Raw genomic sequence first — 27,898 nt, 5'->3', positions numbered from 1 at the left:
ATCTTTAGTCATATGAAAAGGTGCTCTAAATCACTATTCATCAGAGAAATGCAAATTTAGACAACCCTGAAATACCACTACACATCTCTCATATTAGTTAAGATGACAGGAAAAGATAAGGACAAATGTTGGAAGAGATGTGGGAAAGTTGAGACCTTAATACATTGTTGGTAGAGTTGTGAATAGATCCAACCATTCTGGAGAGCAATTTGGAACTATGCTCAAAGGGCTATCAAACTGTGCATATCTTTTGATCCAGCAGTATTACTACTGGGCTCATATCCCAAAGAGAATATAAAGTAGGGAAAGGGACCCACATGTGCAAAAATATTTGTGGCAGCCCTCTTTGTGGCAAGAAACTGGAAACCGAGTGAATGCCCATCAATTGGAGAACAGCTGAATAAATTATGGTATATGAATGTTATGGAATATTATTATTCAGTAAGAAATGACCAGCAGGATGAATACAGAGAGGCCTGGAGAGACTTACATGAACTGATGCTGAGTGAAATGAGCAAAACTAGGAAATCATTATACATTTCAACAACAATATCAATTCTGATGGATATGGCTTTTCTCAACAATGAGATAATTCAGGCCAGTTCTAATGATCTTGTGATGAAGAGAGCCATCTATCCCAGAGAGAGGACTGTAGGAACTGAGTGTGGATCACAACATAGCATTTTCATTTCTTTTGTTGTTTCCTTGAATTTTATTTTCTTTCTCATTTTTCTTCCTTTTTGATCAGATTTTTCTTGTGCAGCAAGATAATTGTATATTCTGTATATATGATCGCATATATTCTATTTATATATATATATATTTTTACCATGTTTAACATATATTGGATTACTTGCCATCTAGGAGAGGGAGTGATAGGAAAGGGGGGGAGGAATTGGAACACAAATTTTGCAAGGGTGAATGTTGAACATTATTCATGCATATGTTTTGAAAATAAAAAGCTTCAATTTAAAAAAATAAAAAAAAATAAAGTGTTATAGAGCATTAATCACATTCTCTTCTGTTCGATAACAATGCCATGTGGAGCTAGCATAGTGGGATCATTCTGTAAATCAGAGAGATGTCTTTAGATATCCAGATGCTAGTTGATATTTACAGGGTCTATGTAATTGAAGATATGAAATTCAAATTTGAGAATAATTTATAAATCACCTACTATGTACAGAAGAGAGAATTTTAAAATATAGTGCTTGCCTCAACTTATAGTATGACAGAGAAAAATAAGATGTATAAGAGGAGTAATGATGATATAATAGAAAGAACAATTGATTTCATGCCATAAAGTCTGGGTACAAATCCCAATTTTGCCACTTCTTACCTGTGTGGGAGGCAGCCAAGCGATACAGTGCTGGCCTTGGGATCAGGAAAACTTGATTTCAAATCCACCTTCTGACACTTCCTCACTGGTGACCTTTAAAATGATCTGGATTAACAGGAATTCTGGGCAGCATATCTGTAGAAAAATTTGCCATTTTCTGACTGAATAGTGAACTTTTAATAACATATTAGTGCATTTTAAGTGGTTGAAGTCAGAGTAAAACCTTTTGAGTAACAAATGAAACTCAGACTTTACAAGGTCCTATTATAACCAAGGTTTGTTATAACAGTGGATTGGGCTGAGAGATCAATATTGAGAGGTCAGGTAGTTTCACAGGCGTGCAGGCTCAGCACTTCAGAGAGGCTCAGCAGTAGGTACAGTTAAATATCCATGTAGTTATGGGTAAAGTGGCAGTAGAGGATAAGCAGTAACCATTTGGTATTAGGGACAAAGCAGTCAGTAATGATTTAACCTCTGCAGTTTACTGTTGGTCTGGAGTCCTTGGGAGGACTGGGTCCTTAAAGCACAAATGTTTCAGATAGAGAACTAGAACAGGAACTAAGTTCTGTGCTTAAGAAGGGATTTGGAGAAAGGAGGTACCAAATTTTAAGAATTAGATAATAGACTGCTCTTCTTGCTTTCTCGTTCTACCCTTCAAACTGCCACCTGAGTTATTCTGATCATGCTCCTCCACTTAAATCCTAAGTGATTCCCCATTGCCAACCAAATAAAGTATCATTTCCTGAGATTGGCATTCAAGGCTTTCTACAGGTTGGTTCCAATCTACCATTTGAAGATGTATACATATATACATGTTGCATTTTCTAGGTAAACTGAACTGTACCCTAATCCTTTGTGACTTGGTCCTTTGGTACATTTATCTTGGACAGGAACTGAAGGTAGCAGTAAGCTAGGCCCAGAATTGAACAAGAAAATAAGCTCAATTGCATTTGGAAATAGAGCAACTCTTTCAATGACTTTAGTTTACAATAACATATGTGTATGATGCATGCATACACATACATATATATGTATATGTTTGTGTGTGTATTTTCCCTGTGTTGTGATGTGCCTCAAACCAAAGAAAACCATAATCTCAGAAAATTCAAATCAGAAGTGGATCTATAAGTTAATAATAGAGATATAATAGGTTTGAGTAAGCTAAAGCATGTTGCCAACAATGACTTGGCAATAAGAAATGGTTTAAAAATCACCAATAAAGAAATGAATGTTTGGAAAAGGAAGTAGACCAGTCACATAGCAGGACAGCTATAATATTTCATGGGTCTCTTTGAAATATTAAAAGAATATAGGGAAGGATTACTGAGTAGTTTTTCTATTGATTTATGGGAGGACAAGGATTAGATCTACACAGGAAAAGAAGGCTTGGATAGACTGAGATTTGTATTGGTGAAGGGAGACCTAAAATATGAAATTGTGGATCCACAGGAATATTAGAGCCCAACATGACTTCCACAGTGAAAAATCAAATAGGCTAACTTTAAATATATATGTTTCTTTCTGTAATTTTCTTACTAAGTTGGCAACAAGCTCTGCCAAATTAATGTCTCAACTTCATGGTGTTCAACATTTTTAGTTAGTGAGTATTTTTATTAGTCTCTAGTTTTGAAGGACTGCACTTTTTTTAGACAGTGTGTGAGGAATCTATCATCTGCAAATAATTAGACACTGGAAATTACATTGTATTGCTAATGAGCAGATGTGTATACTTATAGGGGAAGAACAGCTGCACACACATAAATTACTAAAACAACCCCAAACCAGCATTATGTATTCTGAGAGAAGTTGCATTTTCATTTAAGAATCTCAGACCCAGAAAATTAGGGGGAAAAAAAGAAAATTTGACCATTTTTGTTATTCTGGATTATAATTGGTTTATTGTTGATTGTTCTTTTTCAAGGGACAGAGTATCTAATGTACTTTATTTAGCACCTTATCTTAATATTTCTGATGTTAACAAGAGTTTGATGTGCCCACAGTTCTGAAATATGACAAAAGCAAAAAACAGACTATTTAAATTTATGGCTAATGACGTTGAAATATTTTTATGAGTAAAATATCAGACCCAATAGACTCCATCAGTTCCATAGTATTATTTTCACTACTGATGAGAAAGAAAGTCTGATGATCTCTTGAGGAAACATAAGATTGGGAGGAACTTCAGATCCTTTGGAAAATAGTGTGGTACAGAATAATTTAAATAAAAATAAAAGAGGTAAAAAGGACAACTAGAATTCATCTTAATAAAAAGGATAAACTAGACAAAATTTGTGGTTGGATTGTGATGAAATAGTAATGACACAATCTAGAAATTCTAAAGGATAATGCATTGGTCACTGAGTCCATCATGATAACGATAATAATTCTTCACATTTACATAATGCTTTAAAGTTTGCAAAGTACTTTTCTCAAAGCATTTCTGTGGAACAGGTGGTACAGTTATTATAATCTCCACTTTACAGATGAGATGAAGATCCAATAGGTTAAGGGACTTGTTTGTGATCTCATATATCTAGTTAAGCATCTGAGGTGAAATCCAAATTTCAGGCAGCTAATTAATTGTTCTATGCTTTCTCTTTAGATAACATGAATCTTCCTAGTATGATTTCTGCCTTGCTCTGACCATGATCTTTATTGATATATTTTAAATGCCATCTAAATATCTCAAAGTGTATAACATGATACTATGGTGGAAAACCTTAGTCTTGACCTTGCCATTTACTTCATATATGTTCTTGAACAAATCACTTAATTTCCCAGAACTTCAGTTTACTCATCTGTAAAATGGAGATTGCAGTTCTTCTAGTACATACTTTACTAGGTTTTTGCAAAGATTAAATAATATGTTCTGTAAGCATACTTTGTAATGAAGTGCCATGTAAATGAGAATTGTGGTCATGATGTTAGCTTGTTATCTTTGATGATGATATGTCCCTACTGTTAGACAATAAGGTCTTTTGTAATGATAATAAAAATATATTGGTTGGGCTGGGGTGGGGGTCTTAGTTCTCTTCTTTTTCTCATTTCTGTTGGGTTATTTTATCCATGTGTTTTACTTCTCAGGCAAATTAAAACTAGGGCTTCTAGGTGATTAGTAGCTACAATACCCGGCCTGGATGAAGGAAAAATCAAGTTCCCGAGTTCAAATCTAGCCTCAGATACTTGTTAGCTGTGCAACCATGGCCATGTTTGTTTGCCTTAACCTTATTCCTTCAGTTCCTTGTCTTTCAAATGAGCTGGAGAAGGAAAAGCAAACCATTCCCCTCTCTTCTCTCTCTCCCAGTTTTAGCTGTCTTCAACAAAAAAGAACTTCTACCATCATCCTTTCTTTATAGAATACTCTCTTAACCACCATCTTCTCCCCGCTCTCTTTTCATTTGCTCCATATCCTGGTAATGAGGAAAATCCTATAACAGTTATAGTTTCACAGGATTCAAAGTCTCAGCTCATCTGCTTTGGAAGTCATTTTCATGGGCCTAGGGATGCATGGGAAATGTAGTTCTTAATCAGATGGACTACAGCCTGCAGCTCAGCACACTGAAAAGTATTAGTGTGTTCTCATTTAAAGCCTATTACATATGGTTAGGCAAACCTTTTCTTATGACATGTTACATTCAGTTGTGCCATATATGTTTGCCAAAATGCAGTAATATAGTAGTTTATTAGTTATATAGGGCTTTACAATTACAAAGACCTTTCACATACACTAGCTTATTTGATCCTCACAATCACTTTTTGAGCTAAATAGAACATGTAACATGTCAGTAAAAACATATTTTCCTCCAAAATATGATTGGCTTGTACAAAATCTCAGTGCAGCCTATAATTACAATACAATTTACTTTTGACTACCATTATACCAGCTTCTCTGGATGTGAAATTTGTAGTTAATCATACAAGATTTTTTGCTCCTCTCTTCCTCATTTTCCTACCAAATTAAGGACTTTTAAAAATTTATGAACAGTGCCTTATGATTATGATGGAATATGACTATATTATAAGAAATCATGAGCTCAGTTTTCTTAGAAAAACATGGATAGACTTGCATGAAATAATGAAAAGTGAAATGAATAGAAACAAGAGAACATTGTATATAGTAATAGTTTTGTTTTTAGAACAACTCTGAGTGACTAAGTCATTTTGACTCTTAAAAAATACCCAAATTAGGGGCAGCTAGGTGGTGCAGTGGTTAGAGCACCAGCCTTGAAGTCAGGAGGATCTGAGTTCAAATGTGACCTCAGACACTTCACACTTCCTAGCTGTGTGACCCTGGGCAAGTCACTTAACCCCAATTGCCTCAGGGGAAAAAAATACCCAAATTAACTACAAAGGACATATGAAGGTAGTTATCATCTATTTCCAGAGAAAGAAATAATAAATAGAAATATGTATAGAATGGTTTTATATGTTTACATATTTCTTAATAATGCTTAATAATCCTTATGTAGGAAAGAGGGTAGATAGAAAAAAGAGGGGGGGGGAAAGTTACATGATAACATTATATATTTAAATAATCAAGTAGTACAAAATAGATTTGTGCTCTCATGTACAGTCCTCTTTTTTCTATTTTACTGTGGAAATGCTTGTTTTATTTCTTATGTTCAGAATAAAATAAATAATTTTAAATATTTAAACTGAAGGCCAAAGGATATGAATAGACAATTTTCAGGTGAAGAAATTGGAACTATTTCTAGTCCTATGAAAAGATGCTCCAAATCACTATTGAACAGAGAAATGCAAATTAAGACAACTCTGAGATACTACTACACATCTGTCAGCTTGACTAAGATGACAGGAAAAGATAATGATGAATGTTGGAGGGGATGTGGGAAAACTGGGACACTGATGCATTGTTGGTGGAGTTGTGAAATGATCCAACCATTCTGGAGAGCAATTTGGAACTATGCTCTAAGAGTTATCAAACTGTGCATCTCTTTGATCCAGCAGTGTTTCTGCTGGGCTTATATCCCAAAGAGATCAAAAAGGAGGGAAGGGGACCCACATGTGCAAAAATGTTTGTGGCAGCTCTTTGTGTAGTGGTAAGAAACTGGAAACTGAGTGGATGCCCATCAGTTGGAGAATGACTGTATAAGTTATGATAAACACATGTTATGGAATATTATTGTTCTGTAAGAAATGACCAGCAGGATGATTTCAGAAAGGCCCAGAGAGACTTACATGAACTGATGCTGAGTGAAATGAGCAGAACCAGGAGATCATTGTACACAGCAACAAAAAGATTATAAGATGATCAATTCTGATGGGCGTGGCTCTCTTCAACAACGAGAGATGATGCAAACCAGTTCCAATTGTCTGTAACAAATAGAGCCATCTACACCCAGAGAGAGAGCTGTGGGAACAATGTGGAACATAACATAATATTCTCACTCTTTCTGTTGATGTTTGTTTATAGTTTTGTTTTCCTTCTTAGGTTTTTTTTTCTTTCTAGATTCGATTTTTCTTGTGCAGCAAGATAATGTATGAATATGTATAAATATATTGGATTTAGCATATATTTTAACATGTATTAGACTACCTGCCATCTAGGGAAGGGGGTGGGGGAAAAAGGGAAAAGTTGGGAACAGAAGGTTTTGCAAGAGTCAGTAAAAAATTACCCATGCATATATTTTGTAAATAAAAAGCTATAATCATTAATGTGTGTGTGTGTATGTGTGTGTATGTGAGACAATGACTGCTTCTGATCCTTTCTGAACTGTTTATCACCATGTCCTCTCCAATGAGAGATTTTGCACATTGTGCCAGCCTCAAACTAGGCAATCTTTTGAGCCCCTAAAATCATACCTTTCTCCCTTTAGGGATAAAGAAATGTTGTATAGTAGAATTAACACCATATTTGGAGTCAATAAGACTTGGGTTTGAGATCTAGGTCTATTGTTTATTGTCTGTGTGCCCATAAAAATGCCACTTTATCATTCTAAGTTTCTGTTTCCTCTTATTAAAAATAAGGATGCTGTTACTTGTACTACTTATTGTTATGAAGAGAGTGTTTTGTAAATTGTAGAGTACTACATCAATGTGACATTTGTTATTTTCTGTCACAGTTCTACAGTATTGGTTGTACCTTCTCACATTGATTCTAGAGAATCAGAATAGTTCTTGATCCCTGTTTCTGTCTCTTGATTCTCTCTTTGCTGCCATAACTAAACAACCTCTTCTTTGAAGTGCATTTTATTAAAATCCTCCCTCCTAATTTGGTTATGGTGACTATTGTCAACTTATCCCCTGATTATTCCCCATTGTCCTGGTCATAATTCCATGTCTAAAACAATGGATCCCTCAGCACCCAATAGTTCAAATAAAGAATCCCTGCAATTAAAATGTCCAACCACTTCCATACAAAATTCTATCACTGAGGCAGTAAAAACCATTATAGAAAAATAAAGGCATGGATAAGCTATTTTCCAAGAAAACTAAAAACACTTGGCAAGAAGATTCTCATAACTTTCGAAGTTCCTCTCCCCAAATGGTAAAACTTTTTATATTCTCCTTTCAGTTATATGGGGAGGAAGGTAAATGCCAGCTACCCCAGGTCTGCTCCATACCATCTTATCTCAAAATGACAGGATGAACCCTGAAACCAATTTCAGGGTTTCAGACTCCAAATTTAGTTTCAGGATTCATTCCCATCAATAATATATTGTAGTTGGTATTATGGAAGTGTCAGCTTTAACTCAAGCCTCTCCAATTTTATTAATGTCCTGGCCTGTAACATCTTGCCTTTCACAAGAAGTCCAGCACCTGACTCACAGTCTTGCTATCCTTCCTAAAAAAAATTAGCATTTTTGTTGATGCTCCTTTAAACACTTTTACTTCCAAGTTCCTCAATTCACTTGACTAATTCTTCTACTCCAGTTTAGCCACAAAGGGATGTCATACTGGATATTATTATTACCCACAAATGTTCTACCTTTACAATTAAAAAAACAAACAGAGTCTTACCTGGCTATAACTGTCTGTCATTCCATTTCCCCCTATACTTGATCTTTTCTAAAGCTTTTCTTTACTTTACTGGGATCTCCAATCTCTCCTCCCCTTAATACTTTCTTTAATGCTAGAGAGCTTTAGATGTTCCCTAATGATATAATTGTGCCCTTCTCTTCTGGATACCATGTTATCTCTGAAGGACATTTCTGTTGGTCCAACGGCTGTCAAACTGCTCTTTGCTACTACTTGGAAATCTTAACTTATTCAGAGTCACCCATGACTCTTTCTTGCCATTCACTAAAGTGTAGTGACTAGAAAGCCTCTCCCCAGCTATGACAGGCTGAAGCTTTTAATGCATAACTGTCTGTGACTATAGACTAGTTCACTTAGGGAGGCAGTAGCTAACAAAATGCTTCAGACTAAAAAGACTGTTCTTTGGACTGCTTTTATTTTGTCCTATTATATCCCTAATTGAGAATCAACATTCTCAAAACTCATTCCAAGAATTCTGATCAAACCTCCATAAGAATTATGCAAAAACTTGGATGCTGAACTTATTGTCTTTGAGTCCTTTCATTTTAGTCTAAGGAGCTCCAATATCTTAATCTGATGTTCAGTGTGTATATATGTGTATATGTATGTTTATATGTGTGGGTATATGTGTGTGTGTGTGTACACATATACACACATAGTAGAGGAATGTTCACCATTCTGGTTCCCTTCCATTTTTTTCCCCTAGGGTATAGATTTTTTTTCCCTAAAATATGGAAGCTTTCCTCATTCCCTTTGTCACTCATCTACCTTATTCTGGACTGTTAGTATCCTCTTTCTCTTTCCTTTTTCTTATAATGCTTCATCTGTATTTGCTTATGTCACTTTCTGCCTCCTAATTTTCTTATTTGTGTATGTGCTATATTGCCATCCTCCAAACTCAACCATTAAATTCTAGGTTTCTTGCAGGCAAGGAGTATGGCGTTTTTCATTTTTATATCCATAGTACCATGAGCAGTGCTTTATCCATAGTAAATGTTTGATGAATTAAACTATGCTAAGCTGAATTAACCCAATATGTGTGAAGGCTAAAATATATCATTGTTATGTTTTCAGCCTAGTATCCAGCAATACATTTACATGAAAAGCTGTTGCTGCTTGTAATTATATCACTAATTATTCAGTGAACTACTTGAAAGGGAGTTCATTCATCTTACTAAAGTAAATATTGATTTGGAGAGAGAGAAAATGATTGATCAACACCTTAAATTTCATATAGTTATATTTTAAGGAATTAAGAAACTCCACTTGAAGCTCTATGTTTCATGAAGAAAAGAAATGTTAGAAGTAAGAGATATCTTCTTCTTTTAAAAATTGCATACTTCAGAATAGTAGAGAGGTGGTAATATAATGAAGTAATTTTTTTCCAACATGGGTACACTGACCAAAGAGAGCCTATCAAATATTTCTTTTAGTCGCAGTAATTATCAGATACAGATAAATAGGGATATATATATATATGTGTGTGTGTGTGTGTGTGTGTGTGTGTGTGTATGTGTGCATATATATATACATGTATATATATATATATATATACATATATATATATATATATATATATATATAAAAGAGATGTTCAGAGGAATCCCATAATAGCTTACTACTTATAAGTGGAATCTTATTTGGAAAAAAAAAAGTTGATGGAGAAATCTCTAACAGTTGGTAAAAGTGAGGAGGTCACTACTTCTTCATGAATGCCAAAAAGCTCTGTTCTCATTAATCAATTTCTGGAGCATTTCTGAAGAATGTTAAGTAAAAAAAGTGTTATTTCTGAGCCAATAATTTGCTCTTCATCCAACACAGCTCCTTTTAAGTCTGGAATATCAAGTCCATAGTTTGCTTTCCTGGGAAAAGAAGCAGCCTCATAGCATCCTTAATTTATCCTCTGTTTCTCTGAAGCCATTGGGAGAAAATGGAGACTCTTGGCAGAATTTTCAATGTTTATTTAATCTATGTCAGAGCTAGTTCTGTCTTTATTATTATTAAATTAACCCACAGGAGAATTCCATAAAGTGATGCCTATACTGTCTGAATTTGAGCTCATCTGCCTGGCTTTTAATACTCTTGATAACCTGACCCTATATAACTTTATTTCCTATTACTTCCCAGTATAAACCCTCTATTCGGGGCAGGCAAATCTCTTCCTTTACCAGTGTGCCTTTTGTGATGATGTTTTCCTCACTCTGAATTCCTCTTCTTCCCTCTTCATATCCAAATACCATTCCAGTCCTTTGAGGTCCAGCTTTAGTTCCTTATGATCATATAAGGCTCATTGGATCATGGTTTTAGAGCTAGAAGGGAATTTAGAGATTATCTAGTCTGATCCCCTCACTTTCACCAGTGAGAAAACAGAGGAACTCTTCAATGGCATCTTCTCTCACCCCTGCAGCCCTCATTGATTGACTTTACTTTGAACTACTAAAATAATTATAATGGCTATTGAAGGATGTAGCACTTTGTTTTATTTTATCTCATATTGTTCCCTTTTGTTTCACAGTTTGTCTCACAAGTACCTATTCACTGAATTATAAACTCCTAGAAGTGTCTTAGGCTGCTCCCATAACCGCAGGTGCTGTACTGGTGCTCTGCTGTACCATAAGCCTGTATAGTAGGTGCTCAATAATCAGGATCATGATTTAAAGCTAGAAGAGACCTTATGGGTCATGTGGTTCCATTTTCTTGTTGAGGATGAGAAGAATGATACTCAGGAAGGCTAAGTGATGGTGCCAGGGTCACAGAGGTGAATAAGCAGCAGAGTGAATAAGCAGAGTCTTCAGACTTCAAATGTAGCTCTGCCTACATGATGCCTCTACATGAACCTCTTAACACTCTTCATTTTTCTTCAAATCTCAGCTCAGATTATACTGCATTTGGGAAGTCTTTACTAACTCTATTGGTTCTTAGAGCTCATACACTCCCCAAATTATCTTGTATTGACTTTTCATTGCCTTATAGGTGCTTAATAAATGATTGTTAAATTAAGTTGTTATTTATCAATTAGTGAATGTTTCAATATGCCAGAAAAAGAAAGTCCATTTTGTTTTATTTTTGCTGATTTTTTTCTATTTCCTTCTTGAAAGATAATTTTGTCAAATGGAGAACATCATTATAAGGTCTTGAGCTTGCTTTCTATTAATTGTAATATTTAAGGCTAAGTGTCACAGTGGATAAAGTACCAGGTCTAACGTCAGAAAGACTCACGTTTCTCAGACACTTACTACCTATGTGATCCTGGGCAAGTTACTGAACCCTGTTTGCCTCCGTTCCTCATCTGTAAAACATCTGAGTTTCCTGAGTTTGAATCTAGCTTCCTACATTTACTACCTGTGAGTTTCAATCTTGATAATATATTTTCCTCCTTTTGAAATTTTCTTCCCTCATACCATTTATAGATATGATAACAATATTATAGAAAAGCAAGACTTTTAATCTATTTTCCTTTTGTTGATACTCAAGTACTCTACCAAGATAAAATAGGTATAACTATTTCTTTCACTTTTCCAGTGTCAATTTATGTGCACAAACTAAATGTTTCCAGCAGCTTTGAAACTAGTCACTTTGTTCCATATAGCCTATTCAATTTCTCTAGGTTGACCTCAAACATGGATAGCAACCTAGTTCAATTGTTAAGGTAGCCAACTGATTGATTTGTTCATGTTAGTCTTTTTGGTTGTCTGAAAATATATTATGACTAAAAAACAAACCCAGTTTGAAGCCCCTAAAATAATAACAGACTAGACGTATTAAACCAAAGGGAAACCTACAGTTTTATCACTGGGAACCAGCAGAACTTTCAACCTAACTGATTGTGGATGAGTCCCATAGCTGTCTATTGCAATTCTAAATTGAGTAGACCCAAAACCAGATCAGGAACTTGCAGAGATTAGAACAGAGGGACAAATGTCAGATTTTGCCATGGATTAGATTATTTTTCACTGAAAGCTTGCACATCCCCAGCCTGAATTGTCCCTGAGATCCTTGAATAACACAACATTCATTATATCAAGAATCCAGCAGAAGGGCTAATGTAGATATTGCTTCTAGAAGTACATGTCCTTTACACTGAGTATGAAACCAGGAAGTAGTCTAGAAGAATGAGCTCACCAAAAACATAATAATAATAATAATAATAATAATAATAATAATAATAATAATAATAATAATAAACAAAAAAAGGATTCTGCTATGAAAAGCTATTAGAGTGACAGGAATGCTCAGAACAAAAACATAGGAAAAGATGATTACTACAAAACTTTTACAAGCAAAGAAAAACACAGATTGGGCACAGATTAAAATAAAATTCTAGAAGAAATGAAGTAAAAGGTTAAAAAAAGTTAAAATGTTTTTTGTAAATAAAATGAGAACACTAGAGGAAAAATTAAAAAAAAATTAAATATGTGAAAAGAAAAAATTGGAAAGAGAATTAACATTGTGCAACAAGAGGTACAAAACCTTTGAATTCTTTGTATATTAAAATAAATTTAATAGAAACTAATGATTCCATGAGATAACGAGAAACATTAAATCAAAGTCGAAAGACTAGAAATAAAGTGTAAGATATCATTGCAAAACAATTTAACTTGAAAATAGATTGAGAAAAAAATTTAAGATCAATAGGTTAGCCGAAAACCGTGGCCTAAAAAGAGCCTAGATATCATGTTTCAATGAACCATAAAATAAAATAGTACAGATGTTTTAGAAGATGTTTAAATGGCAAGCTGGATGGTAAGAATACATCATTCACCTCCTAAATCAACCCTCCTCCCCCAAATGAAAATGCCCAAGAACATTCTATCTAAAATCTAGAATTTGCAGGTCAAAGAAAAAGTCCTTTGAGCAGCCAGAAAGAAAGCATTTGAGTACTGAGGAGCCATAGTTAGGATTATACATAAATTAGTAGCCACTATCCTAAAGGACTGGGGAGCTAGGAACATAATATCCCAGAAAACAAAAGATCTAAGCTTACAACCAAAAATAATTTATTGAACAAAGCTGAATGTAATTGGATCTTCAGTGAAACAGAGGACTTCAAGTGTTCCTGATGAAAAGATCAACATAAAGAATCTTGTCCAAATAGAGGAGTCAAGAGAAAAATATATAACAGTCAACATGAATGAGTAGTCTAAGAGACTAAACAAGGATAAGCTGCTTACTTTCTGATGTGGAGAGATGAATATGAATATACATATTCTCTCTGAAGCCACAGAGGAAGTTTAATTAAATAAAAGGTCTGGACATAGTTCTGTTATGTCATTATGGTATTTTAAAAAAACCAAAAAACAGAAAAAGAGGAGAAGTGGAACATATCCTGTTGTTATCATCTCTATCGATAATATACAAATATGACTGTCTTTTCATAATCCCTCCAACACTAATTATTCCCGGATTTCATCTTTGACTATTTACTGGATGTGAGGTAAAATTTTAGAGTTATAACTTGGAGCATTGTTTCACATGCTTGCTAATAGGATTCAACTTCTTTTGTTCATATCCTTTGAGTGCTTATATATTTGGAAATAGTTTTTTATCTTATATATTTTTCCGAGTTGTCTATATGTCCTGGATATCAGATCCCTGATTAGAGATGTATGATACTGTTTTTTTCCCCAGATTGACTACTTTTCTTCTTTTTATGCTTGTTTTAATTTTATTTATAGCAAACTTTGTTAATTTCATATAATTTGAATTATTTATATAATTTGAATGCCTTCCCTGTATTGATTATTTGTGTTACACTATATCATAGTATAAAAATAATATAGCATAACTATATGTGTATCATATATCATATAGGTATATATGTATGTCATAGATCATACATATATACCTATGTCTAATGTATATGTATTCATATACACACATACATCTATGTATAAAATAGCTTGTTGGTACTATGAACTCCTTGAAAGCAGGAAGAGGAGGAACTATCTTTTGCTTTTCTTTGTATCACCAGCACTTAGCACAGTGTCTGACACAAAATATGCTCTTAATATATGTCTGAAGTTGAACAACTTGCATCATTTGGGGTAGACAGTATATTGAACAAAGCCCTGGACTTGGATCCAAGATAACCAGAAATTCAAATTTTGCCTGAGACATATATTAGCTTTGAGACCGTAGGAAAGCAATATAACTTCTATTAGCTAGTTTCTTCCTCTGTAAGTGGACAAAATAAAAAAAATACTTTCCCAGAGGATTAAATGAAAAAAAATACTTTCCCAGAGGATTAAATGAAAAAAATATATGTACAATGCTTTGCAAACCTTAAAATATTATATAAATGTTTTCTATTTTTTATCATCATTATAATTTATCTTTATCCAGTCCACACTGAATGGCAGTTCTGTACCTTTTTTCATCCTCTTTTTTTCTAACATATTTTAAAAAACTAAACAAGCCCATTTTGTTATCCTTAATTTTACTCATCAGCTTCCACTCATTCTGAATTTCAGCACTCTGTAACAATCTCACAAGGCAGCACCCTGCTTTTGTGTTTATTCTTAATTATCTCCTAGTGATTCCATCTTCTTTATATGTCCATTTGAAATATAAGGTAGCCATAGGCCCTTGTGCATACACAACTTTTTTTTTAACAGTTCCCTTTTCCTTTCTCCATTAGAATTGTATTTCTTTATATCTTCACAATTTGAGGCTTGAGATCTTCCTTTTCCCCCTCGATTCTATTCCTCTTTAGAACTTTGAACCCTTTGAAAACTACTGTCTCTGTATCTAGGAAATATGTCAGACAATGCCTACCTTTTTTTTTTCTTCTGTATCAGAATTCTAGGATGGAGTGTCACTTCTTTCCAAGGTGTCCATCATTTCTGCTTCAGTAACCAAGTTCCTCTTTGTTGTCTAGAATAGAAGTTCCCTTCATCCTTTATTTCATCTCTTGAAGAATGAAATTGTTACAAGGCATGGCAAGAATTTATTATCTCCTCTGTTTTGGGGAGACAGAAGAGAGGAGAGGAATAAAGAGAGGAGAGAAAAGGAAAAGTTCTAGCAGATATTTGGATAGTTTTAGTCTCTTAGTCCTTAATCACTCTTTTATCATGCATCCATGCCATCCTTCTAAGCTGTTCTCCAAAGCCCTCATCTATTCTCTTCTTTTGCCCAAGTCGGCTCTAGAATAGTTTCATAACATTACAACTTCTCTCCATTGACTTTCATTAACACCTATGTTGAATTTTTTTTATTGTAGTTATTTTTTATTTACTTCAATACTTTACTGGAATGTAAGATTCATATTATCAGGAATCATGTCTTACTTATGCCTAGAATATTACTATGCGTACAATTCGTGTTTAATAAATTTTAAAAACTTGTTTAATTGTACTAAATTCCATTTTAGATCCCTTTTAAAAAGGATAGTCCAAATTAAACATTGCAGCTGATGTGATTATTCAGTTATTTCAATCTCCATGATTTGTGTCAGGTTTTCTTGACAAAGATACTACAGTGGTTTGCCATTTCCTTCTCTGGCTTTTTTTTACAGATGAGGAAACCTAGGCATACAAGGTTAAGTGACTTATTCCCAGGCAGGTAGTAAATGTCTGAGACTGGTGTAGACCTCAGGAAACCCAGGTGCTTCTGATTCCAGGCCCAGCATACTATCCACTGCACCAGCTTCTTACAGCTGATATATTTACTATAATTAGTTATTTTTGAATAATCAGTGCTTTTGTTAAATTATTTTCATGCCTGTAACTGACATAAGGAAAGTGACAACTTAGAAAAGGCATCTGATTTAATATGTATGGGAATGCCTGCCATCTAGGGAAGGGGATGGAGGGAAGGAGGGGGAAAATTCAGAACAGAAGGGAGTACAAGGGATAATGTTAAAAAAAAAAAATTACCCATGCATATGTACTGTCAAAGAAAATGTTATAATTATAAAAATTAATAAAAAAAAGGCATCTGACTTTACAAGTGTAAAAACCCCACCCCAATTAATGTAAACAAAGAAGTCCTGGAGTTTTTGATTCAGTCAATCCATCAAAAGTTCAAATTAGTAACCAACACCCTTAATCAGTTTGTGAGGAAGAAAGTACTTTGATTGTTAGATGGAGATACATGATACTATGCAGAAAATAACTTGTGCTTGGCTGAAAAGATAGCATACTTCTAGATCTAAGTATTAACCCAACCACTAATTCAGAGGAGTGTATTTCTAGCAGTAAGGAATCCAGTAGTGGTCAAATCTGATGATGAAGTATTCCCCAAGGCACTTATCTTTGGGGAAAGGAAAGAGGAAAAGATTCTCCCTCCAGACACCCATTGGACATTGTGAATTTTGGTAAGTTAGAAGATCTGTAGTCCAGGATTGCTGGAGCTGGTCACAGTTCTTAGAGTATCTAGGTTGAATAAACTATACCTATTCAGGAAGGGTATAGTTTCAGTCTTCTATTGGGAAGCTGACCTTCAGAGCCCAGCAGTCAGCTACACCAAAGAGGACATTAACATACCTAACTGGAGTAGCTATACAAAGGGAAAAAAGGATTTCTGTATAAAGGAACTTTGCATTTTTAAGTTCACCGCTCCTTAAGCAGATGAGTCACATATTTTAGCTTCTGGACTTATGGCTTATCAGTTCATTACCTTGCTCAGCACTCTTAAAACTTTGACATTCTCCCCCCCCCCCCATAATGTCATTTTACAAATTGTTCTATTTCTGCTCACTGCTTTGCACTCATTTATAACAGTCTTGGGCGGGAGAGGTTGGAAGGTGATAATTTTTTATAACAACTGTCTTTTCTATTCTTGCTTAGTAAATACCTCTTTCTAAAAGCTAATTAAGTATGGCTGATGATCATTGGAAAGCACACCACTACTAAAAATTCCAGCCCTTGATGTCATTCCTAGGACCCTGGAAGAAATAGTCTGCTGCCCTCTGGGGAAGCTTGTCAGTGTAAATGAGAATTGGGGAAGTAGTTCTGGAGTGGTCCCTACATAAGCAGAATATAATAAAGAATTCTCTAGCATGTAAAAGTGTGATTCTACTAGTATGGGGCATATGAGAATTTTTTTTTCATGATCACTTCAGTGTAAAAATTGGAGAAGAATTTAAGAGACTTCTGTAAGGATAATGGTTGATAATAAAGTAACACAATTTTTATTGTACTTTAAATTTCACAAATTACATCACAGGTACTTCATCTGACCCTCACAAGCCTGAGAGATAGGAGTTATTTTTCCCCTCTTACAGATAAAAAAGTTATGGCTAGGAGAGGGGTAAGTGACTTGTCTCAATCACATATCTTGTATCTGAAATGGGATTTGAACTCAGCTCTTCCCAACTCCAAGTTTAGCACTGTTACTATAAATCATGTACTTTATTAGCTCCATTCTGTATTAGAAGATCATTAGTAATATCATTTCTTAAAACAAAAGGTAATTATTTCATGATAGAACTAAATAAGCCATACTTAATTGATGCATTGATTACAAATTAGTAATCCATATTTTGTATAGCAAAATTGTCAAAATGAATTTTTTTAGACTTTTGGCTATATTCTTATAATAGCCTTGTAATATAGACAAGAATAGCATTTGAGTTTTGCCACTATGGAAATGGATGCTTAAAGAGATTATAATTTATCTATGGTCATATAGCTAGTTTGTGATAAAGCTGCAATTAGCTCCCCGCCCCCCCCCCCCCCGACTTCTTTTATTTATGTATTTGGTTGTATGTTTTGCTGAGGCAAATGGAGTTAAGTGACTTGTCCAGGATCACACAGCCAGGACGTGTTAAGTATCTAAGATCACATTTGAACTCAGGTCCTCCTGATGTCAAGGCTGGTGCTCTATCCACTGCGCCATCTAGCTGCCCCTGGCAGACTTCTAACTCTGAGTCTGTGGCTTTGTCTGTTACACTAAGTTCCATTTTACCATACTACCCCACTAAAATCAAGTCATCTGGACATTGGCAGTATCACCTATTCAGTCCCAGTCACTCTGTGTTTGTTTTTTCTTTATAGGAATGCGTCAAGGTAATGATTTTGGCACCCAGTACCGTTCTGCTATCTTCCCAACCACTCCACAACAGACAGAAGAAGCTCTTAAGTCTAAAGAAATTTACCAGAAGGTAAGAATGAGCAACATACAAATTGGGTGTTGGGTAAGACTGGCTTAGAATGTGCACGACGGCTTCTTCAGATCTGTGCATTTCACCAGTGGGGGCTGGCTACAACTGTTTTAAGCCACAATGTGGACTTAACTGCATTTTGTTGAATTACTTCTTATCCATAATTTAGTTCTGTTTACAAATTTTTTAAAAAGATTTTGCCAAGTAATTAGTTGTGCAGTTTTTTTTTTACGAATTGTGTAATTGCCTTTAAAATAATCTTTGTACTACACTATATTATAATCAATGAATTGAAAAATATCCATGTTATCTGATGCAGTAATTTTTCTCTTTGACTTTTGCAAGTGCTTTAAACATCTTTCATTAATAGAGGACTAGATCTTCAAAAAATCAATCTGAATCTAAAGGTTTTATTTTTATTTTCAATTTTACTTATTTTTTATTTTTTAATTCCCAGTATACAATTTAAGTGTTGAGGACCACGTATCAAAATGATGGATGATAACTTGGGATGATGCTCTGACATCACATTTTGAAGTATCCCATTTCTTATCATCCCCCACCATTTTATCTGTCTGACTTTGCTTTATATTGATCCTTCAAGTTTTTAAATTGTTGCTCCTGATATTATATGGCATCTTGTCATCTATCCCTAAGATCTGATGACTTGTTGACTAGTAAACTGTTGGACTTAATAGTAGAACTATGACAGGATCACATAGAGAGAGCTGAAAGAGACCTTAGAGATCACCTTGCCTACCCTCCTCCCCCATTTTACAGATGAGGAAACAAAAGTAAAGAGAATTTAAGTGTTTTACCCAAGGCAAATGATAAACATCAGAGGTGATATTTGAACCCAGTTCATCTGAAACCAGGTCCAGCACTCTCTTTACTATATAATGACTTGTTCTGCTGATTCTCAGTCTCTTGACAGTGAATTCATTGCCATTCTTCTCCAGTTTGTTTAAGGTTTGTTGACTCTTTCAGTCTAGTCATTATTATTTCCCTTTTTTTGTTTGTTTATCTTAGTATTAGAGTTGCTATTATTGCATTGGTTGTCATTGATGATAGTAAAATTGCTATTTCCAGTTTAATCAACTAAATTATGAAAAGTTTAAACCATTAGTTTTACAGTTAGCTCTGTATGTGAGAAAGGAAGAAACAGTTGATAAGAGCAAATCTCTGATCAAAAGGAAGACAATGATTTTTGCTAGAAAATTAGAACAGGTGAGAAATAAATCACCATATTATATAATGTGTACTGTAATGTCAGTTGGAATTTTGTGAACTATATAGTGAAAAATCTACTCTATGGGCAAATCAAGACATAACCCTCATGATGTTATATGAAGGATGAATAGCAACAACAATAGTGACAGCATTAGAAATAATGAGTGAATGGGAACATAGCTGAATGTGGTTAGAAAAATCAAGGGAATGTTTTTGTTTTGCTTTATATTGTTTTTGCATTAGGAGAACTTGAACATATTTGTCAACGTATGAAAAAGAAGCAATAGAGAGTGAGGAACTGATCCCTTTTTAAGAGAGAATAATTGCAGTAGGAAGATCCTGGAAGAGATAAACAGGGTTGCAAATAAGGACTTAAGTAGAGGAATTAGTCTTTGTCTTAGTTATAGGAAGGAAACTGCATTGGAAGAATTTACCACCTTTGAGATCTTGGGCAAGTGATTTCCTAGCCATAAACCTCTGTTTCTGCATCTTTAAAATGAAGGGATTGGACTGGATGACATCAAGATCACTTTTATCTCTAAATCTATGATCTATGATTATAGGAAAGCTTTTGGGGATTAAGTTGAAATATTTTGACACTGGGAAAGAGAGGTTCAATTTCCATCAAAGAAAGAGTTCAAGCCATACATAAATATGTGTTTGCAGAAGTGTGTTTAGGGGCTTGAAGAAAGAAGGAAAAACTTGAAATAATCACTGTAATGGAATGAGAGTGAGTCCGTATGAATGGAGAACAATTTCTGGTCCACTTTGGAGGCTCAGCTGAGTTTATGAGATTTATATTGTGAAAGCTTTGTTTTGTTATTTTCTCCATTGACACTCAGAAATTATGGCATAGGAGAAGAGAGATTGGATGATCAATAGGGGTTACTCAGAGTAGAGAATTAGCTAATTGGGGGGATCAAGAGAAGTGAGACATTCTAGGAATATGGCTAATGAATCATTAAAGTCTCTGGGAGAATACCAGCAGCATTCAAAGAATCACTTTACATAAGAAGGGTTTCTTATCACTTGAACAGATAGTCCTATGTTCTCATTGGTAGCCCAAAAAAAAAAACAATTTTGATATTCTGATTATAATGTCATTTACAGTATTTTTTTGTTTCTTTGATGATAGTTTCTTTTTTATCTGCATTGTGGGGGAGTTTTATAGCACATCTCATTGTTGTATGGACTATAAAAGAAATAGTAGACATTTTCCTCTCCTCTAGAAAATTATAATGATCTTCATGATATAAGCTCCTTCCTGACAGAAACAACTTATGTATACTTTGAGGACTTCTCACTTCTCTGGCTTATTACCCCATTTACATGAAACTTAAGATATGAGGGATTTCCTAATTTCTTCATAATTAGAAACCTAAGGATGAGCATTAGATCTACTTAAAAGCAGTAAGATTGATAACACATTTTTTAAAAAGTGTTCTTATAAGGAACCCAATCACACCTCCAAGGGCTAAAATACTCAGGTTCCCTCCAATACACACACACACACACACACACACACACACACACACACACACACACACACATTTTTTGAGGAGTCAGTTCTTCCCCTAGGATCCCTATCATCTTTATGCTTTATACTGTTGTCTTGATTAGGACTTCAGAAAGAAAGAAATTCTCTTTTCCATATTGATGCTCTCCTCCTTAGTGTCTGAGCCTTCAATGGTTTCTCTTCTATTCTAGTTACCTGCTGCATTACTCTACTCCAGGCTTTGCCCTCCATTTATTGGTAATAAATGGTAATTCCCTGGTAATTGCTTTCTCACAGGCTTCTTTCCTATTCACCATCACCTCACTACATCATCAAAGATGTCCTCAGTTCTTGAAAACATCTTAGTATTTTTGAACACCATTACTGATCTCATTTTGTTTCTCTTGCTTCTTCCTATTTTGTCTCTTCCCCACCCATTATTTCTGATCCCCAGAAGATGATGTCAGTAGTTCTCAAGCAACTAGAAAATAGAGGAGCCAAATTGGAATCCTCACAGACACCATAACATCTTTTTCAGGACTTATGATCAAATGCCTCTGGCCTATTTATACCTTCTCTTGTTTAACATGGAGGTCCCATGGAGGATAAAAAGCATAAATTAAAACCACATACCCACTTTTTGTCCTTTTATCTGTATCTTCCTCAAGATGCTGCCCAGTGTGCCTTATGCTTGATCATCGTCTTTCACTGAATTATTTTGGAGTTTTGAATATAACTCCTGTTTGTCTTTATAACTATCCAAGAGGTGTATTAGACTTAGGATCAGAACTTACTAGCTGTGTGTCTTTGATTAAGTCATTTAACTGCTGTTTGCCTCAGTTTACTCATGTGTAAAAATGGAAATAATAATAGCACCTACTTGCCATAGTTGTGTGGATTAAACATGATAGTATTTATAAGCATTAACATAGTATCTGTCACATAATAGATATTATTATAAAGGTTAGCCTGACACATAATAAGTGCTATATAAATTGTGTATGTGTGGATGAGGAGGAGGGGGAAGGAGGAAGGGAGAGAGGGAGAGAGATTTTTAAGTCATTTTCTTCTGAGTTTGTCTTGAGTTTCCTTTCACTATAGTAACTTTTTATAGTCAAGTTCTTTTTTGCTATTTTTTCCAGCCTACTTCTAAACTTTGGACTTTGTATTAGAATTAGCATCTGCTCACCTCTGGGCATGGGTGAAGGGAATATCTGGCCTGATCTGATTTTTGTGTCCTGCTGTTTTCACAATTAGTTCTGGGATCCTGTAAGTTTTGGGTACGTCTATGATCCAAGATTTGGTTACTGTCTTGATCTAACTCTGGGACCTGCCACTTTGTGACCATAACTGTTCCTCTTTGTCCTGGAACTATGCCCTAGCATTAGTTAATGGACAATGGATCTCCCTCCAAGTTAACTTTGAAATCATGGATAGGTACTTGAATCCACTTAATTATAGACATCATCTGAGTCTATATTTCTCCATATTTTTAACAATAAGATCATAAAATACTTTATAAAATGATTAGCTAAAATCTAGCTTGTTACCCAGTCTCCACAACCTCTTTGTCATCCTTTCAGAGGATACTTCAATTTGTGCTGTTCCTAAATTGTTGTATCCAGAACTGAACACATAGTATCAGGTTAGTCTGCATTGGTCAGTTTACAGTAGAATTAGGACTTTCAAGTTCCTTACAGATTACTTACCATGCTACTTGCTGGGTAAGATCAGTGATCTCATTGCAAGGATTTGAGAGAAATCTCCATCTATTGTAAAGGAATTAATATTTTAAATCTATTGTTCTACACTTATCCCCCTTGTGACTTTGTAATATCATTAAAGAACTTATTAAGAATCTGAAATTGGGACATTTACAATAAATGCTGAAAATTGGTCTATTCCAGGAAGTAAGAATTTGTATACTCAAGATTTCAACAAATTATTTGCATCCAAATGGCAATTTATTTTTACTTATTGCTAATTGTTGTAATATGTGCAAATGACTATTTAATGTACATTTTTTCAAGAAGAAAATCTATATACTGTTTGTTGATTAATGGATGAAGGGAGAAGTTCATAATAATGGGCTTACACATTACTAAGTTGAAAAGCAAAATTTTGTCCAAATGAAAACCTCATTTATATTATTGCCCTCTAGTGGTCCTTGAACATCTCCACAGCAGAGGAAAACTGCTGTACACAGTAGCACAGTACCAGGGAGCTATGGTTTATGAACTTGTCTTGGCATTGCAGGGAATTACACTTTGCCAAATAACTTCCTTTATACTCAAGTTCAGTGTATTCCCCTAGGATGCTGTTTCTTATGTGGGATAATGATCACCAGTATCTTTGCAAGGGCTTGATAGGAAATTTTATTTCTGTGTAGGGCAATTGATAGGTTACTTTACTGTCTACAAACCACTTTATTATGCCAGAATTGCAATTGGATATTTACATGTCACAAATATGGATATATGCTATAATTGTTTTCACTGTGATATGGAATTAAACATTAGTCAAAGTGGATATTAGTAACACTTTAAAATTTCTATATTCTATAAACTACATTTCATCTCTCAGATTAGGGAGAGCTTTTTTCTTTTTTTTTCCTCTTGCTTATCTGATTCATATAACAAGACAACTGGAATTAGACCTACATAACATCTTGTTTCAAAAACAAATATACCAGCTAATCTTGTGAAATGCAGGTAAGTGCACTCTAGTTAATTTTAGGAGAAGGTTAGTGGAAATATTTTAAATCAGCATTTTTGTATGGATGAATGCAATCTGGAGTTGAAGAAAGGATCTTTGTTGTTTCCTTCAAAGGTTGATACCCTTGACTTGAGTGAATCAATAAAATGACCCTAGGAATTATTAAGATCTGAAAAACAGCAATTGTGTGCATCTTCATTTCAAGGAAGTAGCACTGAAATTGAAGTAAAATCTATTGTGAGTCTACCTACTTAGTACATTTGGCTTTAAAATACCAATTGACTCAGCTGCAGCTCCATGTGGTACAATTTCTCCAACCTGTTCTTAAATGGCAGCAGAATGGCTGCTTGAATTCTCATAATGGAGAAGAGATGTTCATTTAGAGTTTAAACAAAATCATGGCTTTCATGTTCTCCAAAGCTGGGAAAACTCAAGCACCTGTCTGGAAAGGAGGAGAGGGGTGTGGGTGTATGTGTGTGTGTGTGTGTGTGTGTGTTTCAAACTTAATGGAGTAGACACACACACACACACACACACACACACACACACACACACACAAAAGGAAGAAGAAAGCAAGCAAACTGATATTACAGCTTTGCACTTGCTTCAGAAATGACTCACTCCCTCTGGTGGGAACATTTAACACAGAATGTGTGCACTTCCCCCTCCCTCCTCACCCCCGTCACATTCATCTTGGCTCATGTGACATCTGTTCAGGATGCTGCAGAGCCCATCGTTCGGTTACTATGGCAGCCAGCCCATTGAGCCCACCCATTGGCTGAGAGCAGAGAGAAGCTGAAAAAAAGGCCTGCAGTGTCAGGGGTCACTGTGCACAGTGCCCGCCTTCCTCTGTTTTCAATCAGCTGTGTGTCCTGGATGAACTAAGGGAGTATGCCCAAAAGGGGGTGAAGTTCACAAGGTTACTCTGACTGCCAGCTGTGTACACTGCTAGGGTGGAACAGAGGCAACCTCAAGGTCAATGCCATTAGCTTTTCCCCTCGAGGGTGAAGTGGTGGAAGGCCAGTAAACCAAGCAGAAGATGCAAAGATTGGATGATTGTTTTTCCTCCTTTTCCTTGAATTTCACTCTCAAAAAAAATTTTTTTTATCCTATTTGGCAAATAGGATAAATTTGGTAGCAATTTTTTTTTTTTAACCTCCGGCATGGTCTAAGTACCCAAGTTAAATTATTAGTGTAAGAGTCCTTTTGTCTTCATGTTTGTTTCAATCTGCACAGTGCCATTAACCAAAAAAGAGGGCGGCACCGTCATGGAATCCACACCTGAACCTAGGTGTTGTTTTTTTACCCCAATTTTCCTTTGATTCACTTTATTACTGGCTTTAAGCCATTTTATCTGTCTAACCTTGCTATTTTCTCTGTGGCCTGATAAAAAAGAAGTAAAGGGCTTTAAAAGCCCAGCCCATTCTATTTTTAGTTGTTGGAGAAAGAGATCCTAGAGAATACCTGGCCCTTTGTTAAGTACTACCAATAATTAGGTTATTTTCATGTTTCACAGAAGGGGAACTAATAGGGATATGGCAAATAGGAGTTAATGGGAGGTTTCAACTTGGAGGGCTTCAGCCACATTGTGTTTCTCTGCTTGTAATAATGTGATCTGAGAGGCATATAAACAAGGAACTGCTAAAGGTTTTGGTACACTCTGTGTCCAGCGATAGAATATTCTGTGACCCATTGTACCAATCAATTAGCTGGTATTATTAGGATTTAATAATTTGAGAGAGAAGTAATAGTATCAGTAAAGGGGTACAGTGGTAGCTTGGAATCAGAAGAGCCCTGGGTTCAAGTAATCACTCTATATACTAGCTATATGATCATGGGCAAGTACATAAACTGAGCTTCTGCTTACTTATCTGTTAAAGGAGGGAGTAGATTAAATGACTTCTGAGGTTCCTTCCAGATATAAATTTATGACCCTATAAGCTATATAATAATATGTAACAATATGTTATATCATCGGATATCAATAGGATAATGATACTTAGAATACATGGCCTAGAGAGTTGCCATGAGGATCAAATGATAGGATCTTTGTAAAATGGTTTGAAAACTTAGTTGTCAGCTTCCATTATCATTATAAAGAAAGTTTTCTCTGATCTTTTTCCCCTACTCTCAAAGCTGGAAATGTTCATCTTATCACATTTTATATTTCCTTTATACAGTGTAGTCATCTTCTAAATTAAAATTTATTGTATTCCAATTTGTTTGTATATGTATATGTATATTTCTATATCGATTATCTGTCTATAAAAGTATGTGTGTCTGTGTGTATGTGTATATCATATCATACCCCTCACTAAACTGTAGACTTTCTGAGGACAGAGGCAGATCTTGTTTACCTTTGAATCTTTACCAGTACTCATTCTAAGATTTGTCACATGAACACTGAAGCCATCTGAAAGCCATCTTTGTTATCATCTTTATTGTCCCCCCTTTCTTCTTCTTCTTCCTCCTTCATCATTATCACCATCATAATGATTATCTTTTATGTGCTCAGTGACAAAAATGAAGCCAGGGAGTGAATCTACACCAAAGTCATCATAATATTTTTAAAAATAAAAGTCATCATAATATTTTAAAATATTTTAAAAATAAAAATCTTGTTTCTAAATATAGAATTCTATCATAAATTTTATAGTAAAAACTGTAGAAAAGTGATTAAGAAAGATATATTTTTGGTTTTTCCCTATTATTTTTTTCCTCTTTGAATTTATATATGTTAACTGTATCATTGACAGAGAGGAAGAGTCAAATGTATGAATAACATACAAATCAAATTGCTTTCCAACAAATTCTGTTTTGTTTGTGTAATATTATTTCTTTGGTTGACTGACATTTGACAGGAGAAATTGACTTGATTTATGCAGCAGGCAGAGGGTTGAATTAATTGACCTTTCGGATCTTTTTCAACTATAAGATTCTCTTACATAGTTTTATAGCAAGTACTCAGTATGACAGTAATTGTGTGTTAATGTTTCTGCCAGTCATATCTTGGCTCAACCCCCATTTTATTGATTGCTCTTAATATTTTTGCCACCAGTTGTGTGTCTTATCAAATATACCTATACTATGGCTTCTGTGCTGTTTGGGATTCATGTGAATTATTTTCTGTTGTGTAGCACCATTTACCTCTCTGCAGTTTATGCATGATCTAAAATTCCATTGAGTTTTGAGCTCTTTGTAGTCTAGAACTGAAATTGGGGACAAGTATGCTCCGCCCATTTGGCATAATCACAATAGGACATATTCTAATAAGCATTAAACGAAGAGTGTAAGCATTTTATGTAACTTAGATGTAGATAGTTTGATCCCCTATATAGCCCATTCCTCAAAAGAACCCAATCCTAGGAGGGTCAAAATCCATTTTTCTCTTTATTCTCCTACTCTGGAGATGAGAGCTATCCTGAAAATTTAGATCTCAGTTCAATTCCTACTGAATAAAGTTGAATAAAGGAATTTTGCTTTTAATTCGCATATTTGCTCTGTCCAAACTTAGATTTCTTGCTTGTCACTCTATGAATAGCATCCTGACATGGCTTTTCTGCTGCTTAGATTCATGTGAATTTTTGCTCTGTTGCATAACCCCACTTATTTCTATGCAGTTTATGCATGATCTAAAATTCCACTAAGCTTTGTGTTCTTTGAAGCCACTGGCCTTAAAATTGGGGACAAGTAAAATATTCCATGCTATGTCCATTTAGCACTCAGTCATAATCTGGATTTCATAGTAGAAAAAGGTGAATTGCCTTCAGCTTAGATCCCATCAATATCTTTCTCCTTTTTTTACTTTGATATTGCATATTCTACCCTATTTGACATCACCCATACAAGTGCACAATTAGCCAAGATGACATGTGTAGGGACACAGGTACAACTATGTTATAGTTTCTATTGTCCATAGTTCATATAATCTTTCTCAAATTTGTTTTCTGTGTTCATCCAATCAAAGCATTTACAGGGCATAACCATATCTCAGCAAAGGGATTCCTTGTCTCACATA

The 27,898-nt window shown here is 34.9% G+C and overlaps 1 protein-coding gene across 4 annotated transcripts in view; it reads left to right on the top strand.

The window, feature by feature from the left end:
• MSRA (methionine sulfoxide reductase A) overlaps positions 1–27,898 on the top strand; it is a 526,139-nt gene that overhangs the window by 365,749 nt on the left and 132,492 nt on the right. For all 4 annotated transcript variants that reach the window (XM_074287550.1, XM_074287549.1, XM_074287551.1 and 1 more), the window contains one exon: positions 18,334–18,440. In XM_074287550.1, coding sequence (XP_074143651.1) covers positions 18,334–18,440 — 107 coding nt within the window. The remainder of the gene's footprint in view (positions 1–18,333; positions 18,441–27,898) is intronic.

The sequence above is a fragment of the Sminthopsis crassicaudata genome, chromosome 2, assembly GCF_048593235.1.
Source record: "Sminthopsis crassicaudata isolate SCR6 chromosome 2, ASM4859323v1, whole genome shotgun sequence".
In the NCBI taxonomy this organism is placed as follows: domain Eukaryota; kingdom Metazoa; phylum Chordata; class Mammalia; order Dasyuromorphia; family Dasyuridae; genus Sminthopsis; species Sminthopsis crassicaudata.
Note: the sequence above shows the minus strand (reverse complement) of the source record. Positions and strands in the feature narration are given on the sequence as shown.